This window comes from Pollachius pollachius (genome assembly GCF_949987615.1).
Source record: "Pollachius pollachius genome assembly, chromosome: 1".
NCBI classification, from domain to species: domain Eukaryota; kingdom Metazoa; phylum Chordata; class Actinopteri; order Gadiformes; family Gadidae; genus Pollachius; species Pollachius pollachius.
Window position 1 is genome coordinate 38,047,668 of NC_136934.1, and position 19,379 is coordinate 38,067,046.

A 19,379-nucleotide genomic window follows, 5' to 3' on the forward strand; every position below is an offset into this window, starting at 1 on the left:
TTTAGGATTGGACCCCATACTGGATATTTCTCGTGTTGGGAGCCAAACTGCCTGGTGTTTGACTGATTTCATCAGGAGTTTGTTTGGGTTGGTGAATGCTTCCTCTTTTCCTGATGGCATGCTGCCTCAGGTCTCATCGCCATGGGAGCTGGACGCCAAGACCCCCGTGTCCAGGTAGCCGAGGGTGATCTCTTGAACACACTCTGCAGCCCCTGGGCCTGGCTGCTGTTTGGTTGGTTTGGTAGATCTGATCATCAGTGTTAAAGTTAAAAGGTAGTGAATGGGAACAAACATATGGATGGAGACGATGCTGAATATTGTCAAGTGGCTTAACATCAGGTGTGTGTGTGTGTGCGTGTGTGTGTGTGTGTGTGTGTGTGTGTGTGTGTGTGTCTGCACGCTTGAATGTTATGTCTGCTCAGTAAAGCGGCCCACGGCCTCCTTAGCATAGCAGGTTCAATGTGCTGATAGCTGTCCTGAACTCAGCAAGCTGTCAGTTTGTTCTGCCAATAACCAGGTCCAGAATAGGCACCGGTGACGGCAGCGTGTCACTTTGAAGCAGAGCGGCGGAGGCATCGACAGCGACTCATGATAAGTGCCCTTTAGGAGGGGGTTGGCTTTCTGACAAGCGTGTGATGGTTCCCAGAGGCCCCTTTCAGTCTGATACTGTATTTCTTTTTACATGCACATTTCCTTCTATTGAGTCAGATGGAAGTCAGTAGAGGAAAAGGCCCCTCCCACCCCATCTCTTGACACCTGTTCACATTCAGTGGGTGAAGGACTGATGGAAACCAGGGGCAACCATGGAACCTGTGGTAGAATACTGCCTCATCGGTCTCTGTTTCCCTCGCTAATGCACATTGTACACCTGAGAGAGCTGAAGAAATAAAAGCTATTCTACATCTCTGTCCTGCTGTTCTACCCGCAGCACAGATGAAGGGCTGCTTGGCTAGCTCAGTTCAGCCCAGGGAGCGCTGTGGTTGGTGGCTGATTTATGCAAAGGGGGCTTTGTTCTCCCGTTGTGCCTGCTTCTATATATCTCTGCACAGAAAGCTGGCTTCATTCTGAACCATTTGTGTTTTTTCAGAGGATGAAGTTGAACAGCAGAAGAGTTCGCCAGGAGGGGAGGGGGGAGCCGTGGAGGACGGCTCCTCACTTCCCAAGCGCAAGGGCAAGTTCTCCACGCTCGGGAAGATCTTCAAACCCTGGAAGTGGAGGAAGAAGAAAAGCAGCGACAAGTTTCAGGAGACTTCCGAAGGTTTGTTTCTGCCCCCTCATTGTGTTCTGGAGAATGCGTGTGAAACACCCAGCTCCGGATAAGTCAATGCATTGCATTCAACTTTTGTTGGAATTCCTTAGTATGCTTTCCTACTTCCTGCCCCTAATGATACAAAAGAAAAACGGTCTCCGGTCAGCTGAAATGCAATACTTTAGGTGACAAACACAACATCCTGCGGTGGGGAAATCTGTGATCCCGCAGCTTCTTATTCAAGATTATTGACTTTCCCGGTCCTGTAATGAGTCGGAGCGGCGGAGAGTGTAATGCGCTGGTGTGAACTCTGTGTGTTGTCGGCAGTTCTGGAGAGAAAGATGTCGACGCGGCGGACGCGGCAGGAGCTCATCGAGCAGGGACTGCTGAAGGAGGCCCCGGAGAACGGTAGGAGGGCCCCTGTTGGTCTCTGGCCCCCCCTGTTTCTGCAGGACTATTGACCCTCTTCAGTGACTCCCATCCAAACCTAGGAGAGCACTTTGTCTCACAATGTTCTGTGTGGTTTTAAAGATTAATTTACACCAGAAAATCTATAAAGAGATGTAAGCGGGAGCTGCAGCAAAGTGGAGCGAGTTGTGCCCTGCAGCATTCCTTCCCATCCTGGCTATTTGTTGCTGCTATATTACAGCTGCTCCTTTTCTAAAAGGACCAGCAAGACAACAGCCTGATGCCCTCAGGGCTTCAAGCTCAACCTGTTACCATGGACTTGTGGACCTATGTGGAGGGGTCTCATTAGCATGTCAACCGTACATACTACAGCACACCAAACCTATTCCACCTCGTCTTTATTCAATTGTATTCATTGGTTCCTAAGGGCATGATCACCGACAACCTAGCACCTAGATCTCATGTCGGGACCTTCAGGGTAACCTGCTGTGCTTGTTGTCGTCTCCTGTGTTTCCGCTCAGCTGTAGAGACCATCGAGGCGGAGCAGGTGGGGAAGCCCTACGTGAAGAACGGCCACACACTGCCCATGAGCGGCGGCGGCCCTGTGGTCAGCGGGCCCCTCAGGAGCCCCTGCAGCCAGGGGAAAGGCCCCTCGGAGGCAGACTTCAGGATGAACCCGACCTGGCTCGCTCAGCCCGACGACTGCAGGGGGCGCTACCCCACGGAGGGAGACCGCAGGGGGGGTCCAGGACCCAGGGGCCACATGGGGCCACAGGATAACGGACGTAGAGGAGGTGGAGGAGGGGGTGGAGTTGGGGGGGGAGGAGGAGGAGGAGGAGGAGGAGGAGGAGGAGGAGGAGGCGGAGGGACGATGCGACCCCAGGGCGAGGGCGAGTGGAAGGCGAACATGGCCTGGCAGGGCCCCCCCCAGGGCCAGGGGGAGGAGGCGAGGCGTGGGGGGCGGCCCCGTCCCGAGGATGGGCCTGGGAGGCGGGGCGGCCGGCTCCGCCCGGAGGACGGGCAGAAGAGGCCCGGGCTCCAGAAGGCTCCGTCTGAAGACTGCAGGAGGAGTCGTCCCGCCGAGGCGGACTGGAAGCCCACGCTGCCCCGCCACGCGTCGGCCGAGGAGGGCAGGACCCGCAGAGGTGAGCGTCACGTAAAGCCCGTCACACTCTGGTACCGGCTGCCAAACCAGATGACAAACAAAACACATACGCAAAATGGGGTTGGGATCCAATATATCTCAAAACCAATGGCCATTGTATATATTTCATGCTTTATTTACTAAAATATTATTCAAGGGATCTCCATAAGCTTCAGTGTACGCTATAAACCATCTAGATTGTACAATATTGACATATAATACTGACTCTACATTTCAGATTTGAAAATGATAGGCAGGCAAGATAAAAGGCTGGGTGGGTGTGTTAGTTTGGCATTGCTTCTGACTGAAAATAATCTCCATTTAAACTCGCGTCTCGTTTGTTGTATATTAGAAGAGCAAACCTAACAACTAATTGAGGTGGCATCAGTTGATTTAAAGATGGTTTGCCGCTTACCGCAATGCTTACAATAGATCGAAGCTTTGGTGAAAAATCGCCAAAAAATCTTCTTAATGTTTCTTTTTATTTTACAAGTGAGGCATCTTTCACCGCCCGTCTACTGGTTTGTTTTACTTGATTACTTTTTAATCAGCAGCATCAACCAGGCCTTGAAGAACATTATTGGTATATATAAATATGTGCTAACCGAGAGTCCAGAATCCAAACCTTGGGTATTATCGGAGGAGCTTGCAACACATTTGTGCATTTGGGTAGACGGCGGAAAACCCAATTGTCCTGTTTTTAACGTTTTGCGACGGCACTTTACCTCAGAATGTAAAAGTGTAGGAGGGACGCTTGGTTTATGTGATTCCGATGGCAGGGTCCTTTTAAGACCTACATTAACCGGCTCCTCCCCAACTGAAGTGCAGCACAAGCCGTCTGGTGTGCTTGCGAGCCATGTGTGACCTTGGCTCCATTAGAGAGGCTACGTTTCAAGCAGGTGCGGCTCAAACTGTTTTTCTGAGTGTTGTTACATCACAGCCTCCTGCACTCTGACATCTCTTCAGTCCTTCACTGTATGTCAGGATGTCTGGAAGGAGCAACCATGTGGATAAATGTTTCAAAAGAAAAGGGCAGGAAGTAACCAATTTTGTTTACTGCTGTTTATGGGTGTGTTACTGTGTGCAATCAAGGCCTTTAGATGCTGTACTTTGAGATGAAAAACTGAGAACGTAAACCTCGGCTGATGAAATTCTGAAACCGGATTGGAGATTTTATGAGTGAATAGTGTCAAACGATCCCCTATTTGCCCTTTTTTTTCCCAGACTTATCTTGGACATGTATCTTAACCCGACCTGGTTTATTAAACGTGACGCCTGATACCTTCTCCGGCTTCTCAGTCTCTCACCTACATACCTCTTCCCTGCTCAACGCTCCTCCTGGTACGACGTCCTCCCAGATATAGACAGGCCTTCTGCCTGCTCCCTGGAGCCCTGCTCCAGCTACGCTTCTTATTCAGGAACAGAAGGGAATAGCTCATCATCTCTACGTCTCTAATTACGTTGGCACCATTCATGTGCCGATCGCTGCCCCGTAACGCCAGGGCTGTCAAGCTTCCTGATAATTGGTAGAGCAATGAAGCTAATTGATTTATCTTAACAGTTTAATTTAGGTGGTAATGGTGTCTTATGGAGCTTTAAGTGTAATGTACCCCACATTACTACCGGCCCGTCCGTACGATTGATGGAATATTAATTTCTACATTCAACTTATTCCAAGATCTTTTTCTCCCTTTTATTTTTTATTCTCTCTCTCCCCCTCTCCCTCCGAATCTCTCTTTCTTTCTCCATGTTTATTAAAGCGTTAGTTTTGAAGAACGGTTTGGGAAGTGAATAATGCAAACAGAGCGCCGGGTTGGTGAAGCAACAGAGGGACTCGCTGCTCCAGCCACAGATTAAAACATTTGTAACACAATGTGTGAAAGAATTGTTTATTTAACAGATGATATTGTGCTTTACTTCAGAGGCCTGATAATTATCCAGTATTAAGTTTCATCATCTTTGAAAAATATCCTTTTTAGGTATGTTTTACGGATAGTGTACACTTTCTGAGAGTGTAAAACTCTGTGTTATCATACCCGCTGTGAGACACCTACAGGACATAACGTCTGCTCATGTTGTGGTTGTGTTCCCTCTAGAGTCAGCCAGCCACTTTGTCCCGGGGCTGGAGATGCTGCAGGACACCCTGCGGGAGCCGCTGCCCCCCAAGCACTCCATGTTGCCCCCAAAGTGGCTGATCACCTCTGCCACGGAGTCCGTCCAGGAGGGCTCGCCTCGCGGCCCCTCCTCCCACCCCGTGTCCCCGTACTCCTCCTCATCGTTCTCTCCCTCGTCCGCCCCGGCCAAGCCCTCCCCCCGGGGACCCAACGCCCAGCCGAGCTCCCCCTCCTGCACCTCGCTGGTCCCGTCCTCCGGCTCCCACCCGGCCAAGCAGCCCCCGCCGCCCCCACCCAAGCCCGTCAACAGAGGCAACGCCGCCATGCTGGGTGAGTGGGCCGTAGGAACGCCTGCTGCACACTACGGTAGATCTAATGATCAATCATTCAGGCTGCTGCCGGTTGGGGTTTATCCAATGTGTACACGTCGAAGCCACCGACAACGCCGCCGTGCACGAGATGCCGCCAAACGGCCAATCGGAACACGGATGACTACGTGTGAATCCGAATCGGCTTTTCTAACACCACAATTTCTCCAGGGAATCACCACAGAGTGATGGCGCAAATACACATTACACATATACAGACTTAACCGGCCTGCAAATTATGTGATCTGTGAACTTTGGACAGCTGTTCCCAAGCGTATTACTTCTAATTTGTACAACCTGTACAAACAGTACAAGCGGACTGATGGGGAGCTTTTAACACATTTAGTGTGCTTGCTCTTTTTCCTTTTTAAATTATCCTCTGGATTATTGATATGATGAGGCTTGGTGCTTGGCAAAGCAGACAGCTGTGGGTGTGATTCGTCTTTTGTGTCTCAAGTGTTCACATAGCGGTAACCGTTCCAAAAGTACACCGGGGTCAACAGCTCACCTGAAATATGAGCGAATGACATTAGTGTCTTCTTTCTTGTCTGGGTTTTAGGTCAATCGATATTGAGATATTATAGGTACTCACTCTATTAGAGAGTGTTTTCATTGTAAGATATTCCTTCATTATCCTACAGCTTTATGTCGCATACAAGTAGTGGCTAATGGGATGGGAGAATGCAGGTCACATCCCGAGATCACAAGTAGTTTATTAGAAGCACAGTGCAGTGATACAGTCGTCTATTCCTTCTTCCTAGTGGCTTGGTCTAATGATAGCATCTAACTAAACCCCCTTCATCTCGTGCTAGAGAAGTAAACGCTAGAATAGAAGAACAGAAACCTGAGAGGTAGTAAAATACACCTCGCCTCCACCACCACCACCACCACCACCTCCCCCGCATTCCCAGCACCACCCAGATGCTCCGCAGCCTAGCAGAGCAACCACCCACACAACTCCTAGAGCGTAAACACACTTGCTGAAGGGCTGCGTCTCCGTCTCCCCCCCCCCTCCCCCCCCTCCCCCCCTACATTAGCCTCCACCCTGCAGGGGGGAGACAACACCCAGCTCCCCTTCTACTGGTCCTGCTGGAAGCAGGACTGCCAGTACGACGTGTACCTGTCCCTGCCGGTCTACCTGTGCCGGCGGGCTGGAGGCCTGCGTCCAGGTAACCTCACCTGGGGGGGGCGATGCAGAGCTGTGCCCCCTGTCTGGAACCTGCAACCCCTCCCCCCCCCCCCCCTCTCATCATGTACACTCTGCTTTGGACGTCTGCGTACCATAGCGCTCTTGATGGCCTGGATACTTTATGTGTGTTGACTGGCAGTGGCTTCTTCCTCAGTATCCTGCGACGCCATGCGTTCTTTCCCCGGGTTTGGTTTGCTTCTTCAAGGAGGCGACAGTAAGCGATTGCATGTGCAGAGCCAGCGCTCACTCTGGATGCCGCTGCGCATCAGTGACTGAGACTGTTTGTGCCAGCCCTGCTTTATCAGTGACATCTTAACATGCGAATAAGGATTGTTTTGTGGCACTGCATCCGGTAAACTATAAGGTTTAATCCCTTTCATGTGCGCAAAGGGGAATGGAAAGATGGGAGGAAGAACAAGGATTGAAAGGCCTCTGAGATAAGGGGCATTTAGGAGAGGAAGTTGGAATCCGATTTAATCCATCTATTGCATGCTCCAACCACCACCACCACCACCACCCGGGCTCTGACTTAACAATTATGCACCTTTACTGTCCTAAGCAGGGTTAGATGAGGCTCATAATTATAGCCATCATAGAAATATGCATGCACCTAATTGCCAGGTTTGCATTTGAGCTGCACTTATCAGTTCCCCTGGAACCATTTGAACATTTCGAGAAGCAAGGTTTTGCAGGTTTAACACTGGGCTGTGCAGCTCCAACCGGCTGTGCTTATTCTGCCTCACCTAAGTTGTCTTGTGCACACATCAGCCTCATCATGTATGCGTCCATGTGGAACCTCGTCTTGTGACCCGAATCACGTGTACGAATGCATTCATGCAGATTCGGACACGTGACCTCAAATCTATCCAAGCGCGTTTGCGTCCTCCATGTACATCTTGAGAGATTCTGCATGTGGAATGGGATCCGGACTCAAAGCAGCAATCTTTGCTAAGGGTCAGGGTGAATGAATGACTAATATGTGTTTTCCTGTTCCCCCGGCAGACTTCACCCACACCACGGGGGCCACCAGCCTGGCTGTAGCCAAGCCCTCCCCACCGATGCCCCCCAGGAGGACCACCCCGGTGTCCAAGCGCCCCGGGGAGGAGCCCCCGGCCCTCCCCGGCGGCCTCTCCCTCCTCCCCCCGGAGGACCGCTCGGGCTTCTCTGTCGGCTTCCAGCTGCCTCCCCCGCCCCCCTCCCCGCCGCTGCCCTCCCACATCCCGCCCTCTCCGCCCCGCCAGCACATCCACGCGCACCACCTCCACCACCAGCACTCCTACCCCCACCCGCTGCCGCAGCCCCTCATGCTGTTCGACCCCCCCAGCCCCACCGCCGAGCGGACGCTGCGCCCCGCCCCCATCCCGCTGCACATCATGATCCAGCGGGCGCTGTCCAACCCGGGCCCGGCCCAGCCCCACCCGGACGGCGCCCAGCGCGCCCACTCGCTGCTCTTTGAGACCCCGCCGGAGTACCAGACGGACCGCAGCCGCCCGCTGCCCGTCAGCCTCCAGCCGCTGAAGCTGTACGTGCGCTCGTAGGCCCTCTCCGTGTCACAGTGTCCTAGGCTGTCCCTCCTGGCCCCCCGCCGCAGACTCATTTGTTTCCTTCTCATTCTAGCGCCGACGATGACTACTCCGAGGAGGAGGAGGAGGAGGAGGAGGAGGAGGACGACGACGAGGACGACGACGAGGAGGAAGAGGAGGAGTACGACGGGGAGATTCCCCAGCCTGAGCTGGAGCCGCGGAGCCGGCGCTGCCTGATCGGGGACCCGGGGATCTCCCCGGGGATCTGCGTGATCCCCGATGGGAACCACAGCAGCGGGGAAGAAGAGGAGGAGGAGGACGACGAAGAGGACGAGGAGGAGGACCCCGGGCGTGACCAGCACGGGGACAACAGCGACTCGGACGGCCCCGTGCTTTATAAAGACGAAGACTCGGACGAGGATGAGGAGGATGAGCCCCCGATGAGTGAGTATCCGTCAGTAGGCTTGTTTGGCTGAGGAGCGCATCAGTGTTGCTCCCCAAACAGAGCGATGTGTTAGAGGGAAGGCAGCTGTCGGCTGCCCTGGGGTCCCCGGTGCCCCAGCTCGAGGAATCGTTTCTGTATGAATCATCAGAAGACTGTTGACACTATACTGGCTGTTCATGGTAGTAAATCAGAGTAAATGCCAATATATGAATATTACATATTTATCATAAAAACAATATGAAACCAGATAGCACAAAACTGTTTCCATTTGCTACAATGTCTGCTTGAGTCAAAATGAACATAAATAACTTGGATTTATAGTGAAACTGATCTCTCTCCAAGGCTGCCAAGAGCAGACACGGTCTTAGACTTATCAGATGAAGGAAATGTATACTTTGCCTCAACCGGGAGCATTTCATGGGAAAATTAAATTCAAGCATGCCTTGATTCCACCCGGTCTCCAAACAGTGCAGCCAACCACTATAAAACACTTCATGTATTACGAACCTGATCTCTGGGCATTTGATCTCTGTGCACGAACCTGATGGACCCAACCTAACCTAACCAGTGTGTTCCATGATGTCCTGCATGAACCTGATGAGCCTAACCTAAACTAAACTGACTCAACCTAACTAACCTAACCTAACCTGACCTTACCTAACCAATCCTAACCTGAGTGTTCCATGATGGCCTGTATGAACCTGATGTACCTAACCTAACCTAACCTAACCTGTGTGTCTTCTTGTTGTCCGGGCATGCAGAATGAACCTGGCTGACCTAACCTAACCCCAACCTGTGTTCTTTCCTTGTATCTAGCATGAACCTGACCAACCTTGCCTTATCTGTGTGTTTCCTTGTGTCCAGGTGCGCTGGCCAGCAGGGTGAAGAGGAAGGACACCCTGGCCCTGAAGCTGAACAGCCGGCCCTCGGCCCCGGAGCGCGAGAGGTTCACCCCGGACTGGGCGTCCCACGAGGCCCCGCCCACGGGCCAGAAGGGGCTCACCTGGCAGAGCAGGGAGCAGTGGGAGGCCATCCGAACGCAGATCGGCTCGGCCCTCACGAGGTGAACGCACACCCACCAACGTGCTGCACTGCCCCGCTAGGAAGAAAGCATCGTCTGGGCGGTTTGTGTAGACTTCCAGGGATAGCATCTCAGATTGTTGTCCTACTTCATGTGTCAATGATGAAAGGATGAAAGTGTGTAAAAATAGTTTGTTCCCCTTTCCATCTCTCTCGCTCTCTCTCTCTCTCCAGACGACTTAGCCAGAGACCTACTGCTGAGGAGTTGGAGCAGAGGAACATCCTACAGCGTGAGCACCAGCTTCCTCTCTCCTTTTTTACATTTGTTGTTTTGAGCTTGATCGTAGTTATTATTCTGTTTTCTATCTGCTCTTTCAAATTTCGGGTATAATGAATGGGCCCAGTCAGTTCCCTAATGTTCCCTGGAGAGCAAGATATATATTTTTAATTCAATGTTCAGTAATTCAGATGCCACTAAATTTAGAAGATTAATCTAAATTAAGAATTACTCATCTCTTTCTTCAGCTAAGAATCAGGCCGACCGACAGGCTGAGGTCAGGGAGATCAAACGACGGCTGACGAGGAAGGCAAGAGCAACGATACATCGCACACACCCGCACACACGCATGCAGACATACGCACACGCACTCACAATCACGTTAACGCTATCTGCTGCTATCTGCTGTGAAATTGGTGCAATAAAGACTCTTTCCAATTTAATGGTTACAGCTCAGCCAAAGACCAACGGTTGCAGAACTACAAGCCCGGAAAATCCTGCGTTTCCATGAGTATGTGGAGGTCACCAACGCCCATGACTATGACCGCAGAGCGGAGAAACCTTGGACCAAGCTGACTCCCGCCGATAAGGTACATCCTCACGTCATCGCATGTTGTCTGCTGCCAACGCAGTGACCCTGCTGGCGCATGACATTTAGCTGAACATCAGCTTAAAAGACAGACGGGAGGTACGTCCTCATCCACATGTGGGTAGTCATTGGGGCGTACTCGTTGTCGTGGAAACCGCGTTAGGCATTTTACAAGGGCAGGTAGGGGCACCTTGATGGACTTGGTTGTTCACAGTGGCGAGTTCACCTGATTAATAGCCTCTAGACCAGGGGTCCCCAACCTTGTTCCACTAAAGGTCCACATCAGCAACTCACAACAACATAACAACATAATATTCCGAAAAAAGCCATACTGACTTTATCTATATATATATCAGAGAAATAACATGAACATTCTTTTGAGATCAAACAATACTTTGTTTAATGACTCAGCGGCCTACCTGCAGTACCCTCTAGGTGGCACCCCAACCCCCCCTATAAGAGTTCAATATCAATCGGTTCAATGGGATATCCATGTCCAACTGAAATCTGTCCGTCTCCATCACCTCTAGGCTGCGATCCGCAAGGAGCTCAACGACTACAAGAGCACTGAGATGGAGGTGCACGAAGAGAGTCGAATCTACACAAGGTTTGTGTTCAGGCTTTCATTCATGAACTTTGTGTAACCGCACTGTGTAAATGTGTGCTTAAAAGTTGTGTCATAAATAATACACCGCTGCAATTTATGGTGCTGAGGACTGTGATTGTCAGTATGTTGTGTTTTTCATTAATGGGCATTCCCTTTTGATGGCGTCTAGGTTCCATCGACCTTAACATCCTCTTCCTGGATGACCAAGCACTTAGTCCACCACCTAGTAGAGTGTCTGCCACGGAGCTGCTCAACACACAGACTACCCCTCAACGTTTCTGAATGTACTGTGCAGAACATCAGCGGAAGAAGAAGAAAAAAACAAAGCGATTGTAGCTGATGAAAAAGCCTAGTATCAGGGATACTCGTGTGCCCTCCATTAAACTTTCAGTTCCTTTGCTCGCACAAAACTCTGACAGCAAAACTGAGACCAGGAGATCCAGCGTTCTCCCGGGCAAACCACGTGCCAACGAAGCGGAGCGAAGGCGGAGAACTCGGTCGACCTGATCGTGGAGGTGGCTGACGCTCTTCTCTCCTGTGGTCTTCTTTAGGGCATCCGGGGTTTTAGCCACAACCTTTGATGCCAACTCATTCTGTATTGCCTTGTCCCCGCTCTGTGACTATTAACATAAGCGATGAAGGCATCAGTTATTGTATAGGTGGTAATAATAAGTAATAGTCCAAGGGCTGCCGCAAGAGTGGAGAGGAAGTCGAAGACTGGGATGTGCCATTTTCACATTGTCAGACATGCTCTGGGATACTGTGTGTATTTTATGTCATTGTGAATACGTTGCTGTGTATAGATTACCTTAGAATGAAATTTGGAGATCTATAACTACAAAAATATTCCTTAATGCACAAGATATTTTATATTGTATGATAGGTCATATGAATAATGATAGCTTTTATTTGAGCCTACTTTTTATTTTGGCTTGCCTGTATTTATGGTTGTGCTGTGAGATGGCTTTTTGAGCTTTATCGTCGTTAATAGGAAAGGTCAACTTCATATAGCAGTTGTACTGTGTGCCAACATAACCTCTATGTCAGAAGGACTGTAGAGTGATGCTTTATATCACTACATTTTGCAAAGCACCGCTGCACGAGCCAATAGCGAGTCCAGTGTACTTTTATCTGGCTCGTCTGTCTTTCGTTCCATAACTTTCTGTTTCAATGAACTTTTGTACTTTCCCTTTAAAGATGAAAACAATGCATTCTGTAGCCATGTTATTAAAGGCCTTTTGTTTTGCGTCTACAGGAGGCCGCTAAATGTTGCTGAATATTTCAAAGTGCTGTGTGGATCAGGGATATGTAATATCTGAAAATAAATAAATGGTTAACAGGGAGTCATTTTTGTCAGGACCGCCATTAAAACACAGTTTGATCTGATTGTGTCCTCTGGCCAGTAGATAACAGGGTTGTACAGGCAGATATCTTTGAATGATGCTTCTGTTTATCTTGTCTTCCTATTATTTTAAATGACATTTTAAATCTAAAAGTATTATTGTTATTTTTTTAAGCGCTAAATAGTGAATGACTGCAACTCTAGGATGGAACTATAAAGAGTACCTTTTCTGTAAATCTTTTTTTTTTAATTGAAATTGTATAACTTTCTTTTTAGTTGTAAATATTCATAATATGATCTCATTAAAAATCCTACAAATCCTTGATGTAAAATTGTCTTTCCTGTAAGTCCGCCCCTTCCAGTAGACCCCCATGGGACCTATGAGATCGTAAAATATGAATGGGTTTCAATGGAGAGAAAGTAATTATTTTCTGATCCCAGTCTTTATATGCCCTGGCTTAAACATTTGTTGTTTGTGTATTTAAATTATATTTTTTCATCCAAAGAAAACAAAACATTTTTGTGAAGAAAATGTGAAGAAATGTTAGGTTTTGTGTGAGGCCGCTTTGTGAACTGCAGCTCCTCGCTGCTCTCGACGCGAATGATATACGTCACAACCACTCTGGTACAGACATGGCGATCTCTCTGCTCCACTTCACTGCTTTTTTCAAAGGGGAGGATAACAGCATCGAAAGAGGTGAAAACCATTATAAATCGGGGCATTTGTCGATTTTCAGTTATGCCGATTGGGAGATTGTCGGTCTTGTCCACGCCAGTCGCAGGGGGGTGACGTCACATACGAGACGTATAGTCTTTCTCATTGTGTTTTCTATACAGCCTTTAACTGAACAACTGCACAATAAATGGTCAAACTCTTTGCATGAAAAATTATAATTTAAATCCACAAAGAACATATGTGTAATCCAGGGCATATAAAGACTGGGACCCGAAAATAATTACTTTCTCCATTGAAACCCATTCATATTTTACGATCTCAGAGGTCTCTTGGGGGTCTACCGGAAAGGGCGGACTTACGAGCCCTATTGCGTACATACGATGGTAGCTAAGTAGTTAAATAAGTGCGACATCTAGTGGTCATTAAGTGTTGAGACATTCATGCCAACATAATGTCCGTGTTATACAGTCTTATAAGTTGTTGTTGCTTTTACAGGCTATTCAATTTGGCTTCTTATTACTTAATGCTGACAATCGTTCATTAAGTAATGTTATGGTACTAATGTACGTTAGTACTCCTGTCTCTTTTAGAAGGCAGGACTTCCGGCACTACTTCCGGGGTAAAAGAGACGCGCGTGTTGTCGGTGAAAGTGGTGAACTGCATGCCACTACTTCAAGTTTAAAACGATTACCATTTTAGCCTTTCAAGTAAGTCAACACAACACCTTTCTTCTAACCTATACCGGTCCTACAAGCCATTGAAAACTCATATTTTATTCTTTATGTATTCAACGTATCCGTGGAATTCGCTTAATGTTTTCATTCATTTTCAAATGGGCTAATGTTGGCTAGCGGGCTACAATGTCATGTTGCTCTGTTCCCCATTTAGCTTTAAACGAAAATCATCGGATATTACACCATTTCGATAGGACTATTTTCTGTTTTCCTGTGGTTCGAGGGCTGGAACATGTGTAAAATAATATAGATAATGTAGCTGTAGCTGATCATTCATTAGCAGGTTGGCTAGAAATGTGAGATCCTGAATGCCACTTCATCGTTATGTTTTTAGCAACTTACGCCCGTTGACGCAAGTCCAATGCTATGGAAAAACTGTTCACACATTTGTATGTATCATACAATGCTAAGCAAGCGAAAAATTCGTAGATCGCAAGCGAACCGCTAGGTGTGTGAAAGATATCTTCTTGCGTTAACCAGACCTATAGAAGAGTCAAGAGGGTTGACCCTTGCTGCCTAGACGTGTCTCTTTGGCTCTGTTGCACCCGCAGCTGTTGAGCTTGAACCACTGTTGAAGGCATCTGTTCAACTTGTTTTCGTGTTCAGTATTTGAACCATTGTAGGGAACCCACGTATGTGCTTATTATAAAAGTATAATCTAATCTCCTTCGCATGTAGTCCTGTTGCCGTCATGCCTTCTACAAAGAATCCAAGCAAGAGAAAGTCGGTGACTGTAACCGACGACGAGAAGGATCCAAAGAAGCTCAAAGGTAATTCCTAAACATCTGACCTCCTGGATTAAATCACTGTATCGCTTCTGTTTGATACTAATGGTGGGGCTGTCTGTTGTTTTCGTTTGCAATTTGTCTAGTGCATCATGAGAGCCATAGTACAGAGGCGGGTCACGTGCTCGTGCTGGGCCAGGGGGACGTGGGACAGCTGGGTCTCGGAGAAGACATCCTAGAGAGGAAGAAGCCTGCTCCTGTGTCTCTCCCAGAAGACATTGTGCAAGTAGCAGCTGGAGGGATGCACACCGTGTGTGTCAGCGCCTCGGGCAGTGTATGTAAACACTCCACTGTAACAGAGTCTTCTTTGTATAGTCTGTTCGATTGAAGCAGTATACCTAATTATATTCTGGAAATTTTCTGTTAAAAAAACAAACATGTTTGCCCAATGGTCTTGTAATTAAAAATCAATAGGAACAAAAAATACATAGGGAAAAAATATATAGGAACACCCATTCCGAAGAAGTGAAACATTAAATAAAAATAAGAGGAAAAGTTACATTTGAAAATGAAAGGGCTTCTGTGTTATTATACAGGGAACCACTGATGGCCTGTGTATGTACAGTGGTAACGAGCGATGTGGTTCCATAGGTCTACACGTTTGGTTGTAACGACGAAGGCGCCCTGGGCCGGGAGACCACAGAGGAGGGGTCTGAGATGATCCCGGGGAAGGTGGCGCTGGAGGGCAAGGTGGTCCAGGTGTCTGCTGGGGACAGCCACACTGCAGCCCTGACTGACGACGGAATAGTGCACCTCTGGGGCTGCTTCAGGGTGAGTGGGGACATGTGGAAGGATGCTGGTGGGAAGTTTCCAAAGTTGGAAGGAGAGGAGAGGAGACTAGAACTAAGCTTGACAACTTTGGATTGTGGAAACTCAAAACCCTTAAGTCCACTCCCTCTCTTCTCCCTACCTATGTTTCTCCGTCATTGGAAGAGATGCCCTGATTGATTAGACATGTGCCAGGGGCAGTCTTAAATCAAACAATCGTCAACTTGTAACAGATATTCTCACAGGGCATTTCACTTGCCATAGCTGACAGATGGCTATGTCATTTCAAACACTCAAATTCTAAATCTTAAATCTGGATCTACAGTGCCTTTTTGAATGTCTGACTGCACTGCTGATTAAACTGCAGATTCTTCAACCTTTCTGCTGGTTTTATTGCAGGATAATAACGGGGTGATCGGTCTCCTTGAGCCCATGAAGAAGTGCTGCCTCCCCATCAAGATCCCAATGCTTAAGCCAGTCATGAAAATCGTGTCGGGTGAGACTCCAACCAAATGCAGAGTACTGTTTCTGTTGTTAAGGGATTAGGAAACATCCCTAATCTCCTATCTTCAATTCATTGTACACGTTGGCAAAAGAGTGTCTACTTGATGAGTGCCTAAGTGCTAGCGCTGTGCAGATTATAATGATTACCTTCATAATCGAATGACCAGCAGTGAGTGTTCAACAGACCCTGCAAAATCAAATAGCCATCACAACAGCGTCAACAAAAAGATTTCGGTGTCAAAACTCGCCTTTTCTCAAAATAAGAACTTAGTGTTCGTATGTTGTGCTTACTGCTCAAAAGCAGGAGGGGGTGACGAGTGCTTTGGTAGCACATTTGGCTTGTTGATGACCTACATAGCTAGGAAAATCCCTCCTGTTGCTTTTACATTCACAGCGTATTCCAAATCGCCAATTTAATTTAATTTTAATTAAATAATAATTCATATTAAATCCTATAGGAGATGATTAGCAGACCGTCACACCCAGTGACCCATGGTTTATAATTGGACCAGAGGCTGACATGTGGCCTTGTGATCCCAGGTAACGACCACCTCGTGCTGCTTACCGTGGCCGGGGACATCTACACGTCGGGCTGCGGAGAGCAGGGCCAGCTGGGGAGGGTTCCGGAGCTGTTCGCCGACAGAGGAGGCAGGAAGGGACTCAGTAAGTCTGGCACTCTGCCCTCAACACATGACGAGATGGTTAATGGAGCAAAGAAGGAAAAGGATAGGAAAAGTAAGCAACACTGATATTGTTCAGTGACTCATTGTTATTTTCTCTTTCAATTATGAAACGGTTAAATTCACTACATCGCCACACACATAATTGCTGTGTGGACGATGTCACTGGGTTTCTGATACACTCATTGGTCCGACATCGTTGTAGCCAAGCTTCGGTTAAAGTTTCCAAGGACACACGACACAACTTCCCTCAGATTTTCACAAAACTAGAATGTCCAAAGTTTTTTTTGATATTAATGGCAACAGTAGTGCTTCTCACTAGCACACAGAGAAAACATACTGGATGGTCAAATCGCCAGAAAAGGGGATCCCTGTGAGTGTGCAGCCGTCGCCGCAGCTCAGTAGGAGCGACCCAATTGGGAGAACAGTGGTACTAATGTTCAGGACGATGTGTGCACTTGTACCCACAGCCCGCCTTCTCATACCCCAGATAGTAAAGGTCAAAGGCAAAGTCCAGTTCACGGATGTGTTCTGCGGAGCCTACTTCACCTTTGCTGTGTCTAAAGAAGGCAACGTCTACGGGTTTGGCCTTTCCAACTATCACCAACTGGGTGTGTATGATACAACACCAGATACAATTTATTGTTATTTAGCAATGAAATGTATGTCGTTGTTTCTGACTCTGAAGACATTTAATTAAATTTGTTTGTCTTTCCAGGCACTAAAAGTATCAAGACAAGTTTTTCTCCCGTCAAACTTGCCTGCTTTAAGAACTCGGTCACTTCTTGGGTTGATTTCTCCGGAGGCCAGCACCACACACTCTGCCTGGATGGTGAAGGTACGTTAGGACCACCAGAGGGCACTGTCACTGCAAGCCCAACTTGTACAGAAACTGATATCACCTAGACTGGCGTCACAATACTAACATCACTGTCTGCAGTAAGACACGCTCCTCTCAAAAACAATTGCAATTGTGGAAAAATTAACTTGTCAATGGGAAACCCACTTGTGGGCACTCTGAAATTAAAAACGGAAAACATTATGGACGTGTTTCGTTTTTTAGTGGCCCCCCAGGAACTAGAAGCACCTTCGAAGTATAATACATCATTATATCTGGCTTTTTCTACTAATGAGTCGTAGTGTTATAGAGTAGTAGTGAACACGCTTCCACAGTGTACTGCCATAGGGAACACACTTTCACAGAGTACTGCTGTAGTGAACACACTTCCACAGAGTACTGCTATAGTGAACACACTTCCACAGAGTACTGCCATAGGGAACACACTTCCACAGAGTACTGCCATAGTGAACACACTTCCACAGAGTACTGCTGTAGTGAACACACTTCCACAGAGTACTGCTGTAGTGAACACACTTCCAGAGTACTACCATAGTGAACACACTTCCAGAGTACTACCATAGTGAACACACTTCCAGAGTACTACCATAGTGAACACACTTCCAGAGTACTAGAGAACATTTAGCTTGATGGATTCGTGTAGAACTTGATGGAGAGTTTTAGAATGTGTCATTAAAACCAAAGTGCTTCATTAGTTAAATGTTTAATAGTCAAATTAGTCAAGTGCTTCAACACTTAGCCAGAGCAAATGGGGTTGAAGTAATGATCTATGCTAGTTGCTATACACGAGGACATCGTTTGAGTCTGTTTTTTCTATCTGCACTGAAAAAAGTCAGTTTGGTGGATTTCTTTAAAATATGAAATTTGTCACCCGGAGGAATTTCAGAATGGTTATCAGTGTGTGTACGTTGTTCCTTCTGTTTGTGTGTGTTGACTTTCATGATGTGTGTGTGTGTGTGTTGTCCTAATGCGGCGTGTGATCTTCCAGGGTGTGTGTACAGTCTGGGCCGGGCAGAGTATGGCCGCCTGGGGCTGGGCCAGGGGGCGGAGGAGAAGAGCGACCCCACTCCGGTGCCAGGCCTCGGCCCGTCCACCAGGGTGGCGTGCGGGGCGTCCGTCAGCTTTGCCATCACTAAAGAGGGTGAGAGACACTGCAGATAACCTGAGAGACTAGGAGTCCCAGACGACCGCTGGTTGGTAAAGATGATTCTTATACAATTAGTTTATGATGCAACAGCATTGTTAAATACTTTACCCAATTTGAAGTCAATGACGGCCCAAGGGTGAGCATTATTTTCAATAACTGAACACCTCAGCCTTTTAATAGACCATATCAATGCGCTACAAATGCAACATTAACTAGGGTCAAATACATCTATCAACCAGTGGCACCCTTGTCCTTTTTTCTCTAATGTATGTTCTGTGCTTGGTTCTCAGGATGTAAGTGTTTAATATATAAGGGATGGCTGCCTCCCTTTTCCTCCATAATATATCTAAGGGATGTGGCTCCCGCCTGGCTCTGTTTACTGTATCACTAAGGATGGGTTTACGTCCAGGCTGCATGTATTACTAAAGGATGTGGCTCCCGCCTGGCTCTGTTTACTGTATCACTAAGGATGGGTTTATGTCCAGGCTGCATGTATTACTAAAGGATGTGCCTCCCGCCTGGCTCTTTCTATTGTATCACTTAGGTGTGTGTGTGTGTGTGTGTGTGTGTGTGTGTGTGTGTGTGTGTGTGTGTGTGTGTGTGTGCGCGAGCGTTGTATTACTAAAGGATGCGTCTCCCTCAAGGCTCCATGTGTTGTGTCCCTTGGGGACGTGTTCCCTGTGTCCGCTGAATAACTGACGGCTGTGTGTCTCCCACCAGGGGTGGTCTATGGGTGGGGCATGGGCACCAACCTGCAGCTGGGCACCGGGGAGGAGGACGACGAGTGGAGCCCGCTGAAGATGCCCGGCAAGCAGCTGGAGAACCGCACGGTGCTGACGGTGTCCAGCGGGGGGCAGCACACAGTCCTGCTGGTCAAAGACCACGCCCAGGAGAGCTGATGAAGCCCTTGTCCGCCGGGGACACGTCGGCAGGTGATGAGATGTGTCGGGA

The 19,379-nt window shown here is 48.2% G+C and overlaps 2 protein-coding genes across 2 annotated transcripts; both read left to right on the forward strand.

Moving 5' to 3' along the window:
- Window positions 1–12: 12 nt before the first annotated feature.
- On the forward strand, window positions 13–12,481 carry phactr4b (phosphatase and actin regulator 4b). Its single transcript, XM_079745936.1, has 14 exons — window positions 13–174; window positions 1,088–1,258; window positions 1,577–1,657; window positions 2,179–2,802; window positions 4,898–5,245; window positions 6,321–6,452; window positions 7,475–7,994; window positions 8,090–8,439; window positions 9,305–9,503; window positions 9,695–9,750; window positions 9,986–10,047; window positions 10,190–10,327; window positions 10,857–10,933; window positions 11,103–12,481. The coding sequence occupies exons 1-14, from the start codon at window positions 96–98 to the stop codon at window positions 11,116–11,118; spliced, it is 2,853 nt and encodes a 950-aa protein (XP_079602062.1). The 5' UTR covers window positions 13–95; the 3' UTR covers window positions 11,119–12,481.
- Window positions 12,482–13,573: 1,092 nt separating this feature from the next.
- rcc1 (regulator of chromosome condensation 1) lies at window positions 13,574–19,379 on the forward strand. Its single transcript, XM_079731587.1, has 10 exons — window positions 13,574–13,658; window positions 14,364–14,455; window positions 14,557–14,744; window positions 15,062–15,241; window positions 15,638–15,734; window positions 16,283–16,405; window positions 16,893–17,033; window positions 17,141–17,260; window positions 18,270–18,422; window positions 19,149–19,379. Exons 2-10 carry the CDS (start codon window positions 14,377–14,379, stop codon window positions 19,325–19,327), a joined length of 1,260 nt encoding a protein of 419 aa, XP_079587713.1. The 5' UTR covers window positions 13,574–13,658; window positions 14,364–14,376; the 3' UTR covers window positions 19,328–19,379.

Bases quoted from the DNA above. Each gene is read 5' to 3' on its own strand.
- phactr4b (XM_079745936.1), top strand. From the start codon at position 96: ATGCTTCCTCTTTTCCTGATGGCATGCTGCCTCAGGTCTCATCGCCAT. The intron at 1,259-1,576 runs GTTTGTTTCTGC...TGTTGTCGGCAG, and splicing joins GTTTCAGGAGACTTCCGAAG to TTCTGGAGAGAAAGATGTCG. The intron at 9,504-9,694 runs GTGAACGCACAC...CTCTCTCTCCAG, and splicing joins ATCGGCTCGGCCCTCACGAG to ACGACTTAGCCAGAGACCTA.
- rcc1 (XM_079731587.1), top strand. From the start codon at position 14,377: ATGCCTTCTACAAAGAATCCAAGCAAGAGAAAGTCGGTGACTGTAACC. The intron at 15,242-15,637 runs GTGAGTGGGGAC...GTTTTATTGCAG, and splicing joins ACCTCTGGGGCTGCTTCAGG to GATAATAACGGGGTGATCGG. The intron at 16,406-16,892 runs GTAAGTCTGGCA...TTGTACCCACAG, and splicing joins AGGAGGCAGGAAGGGACTCA to CCCGCCTTCTCATACCCCAG.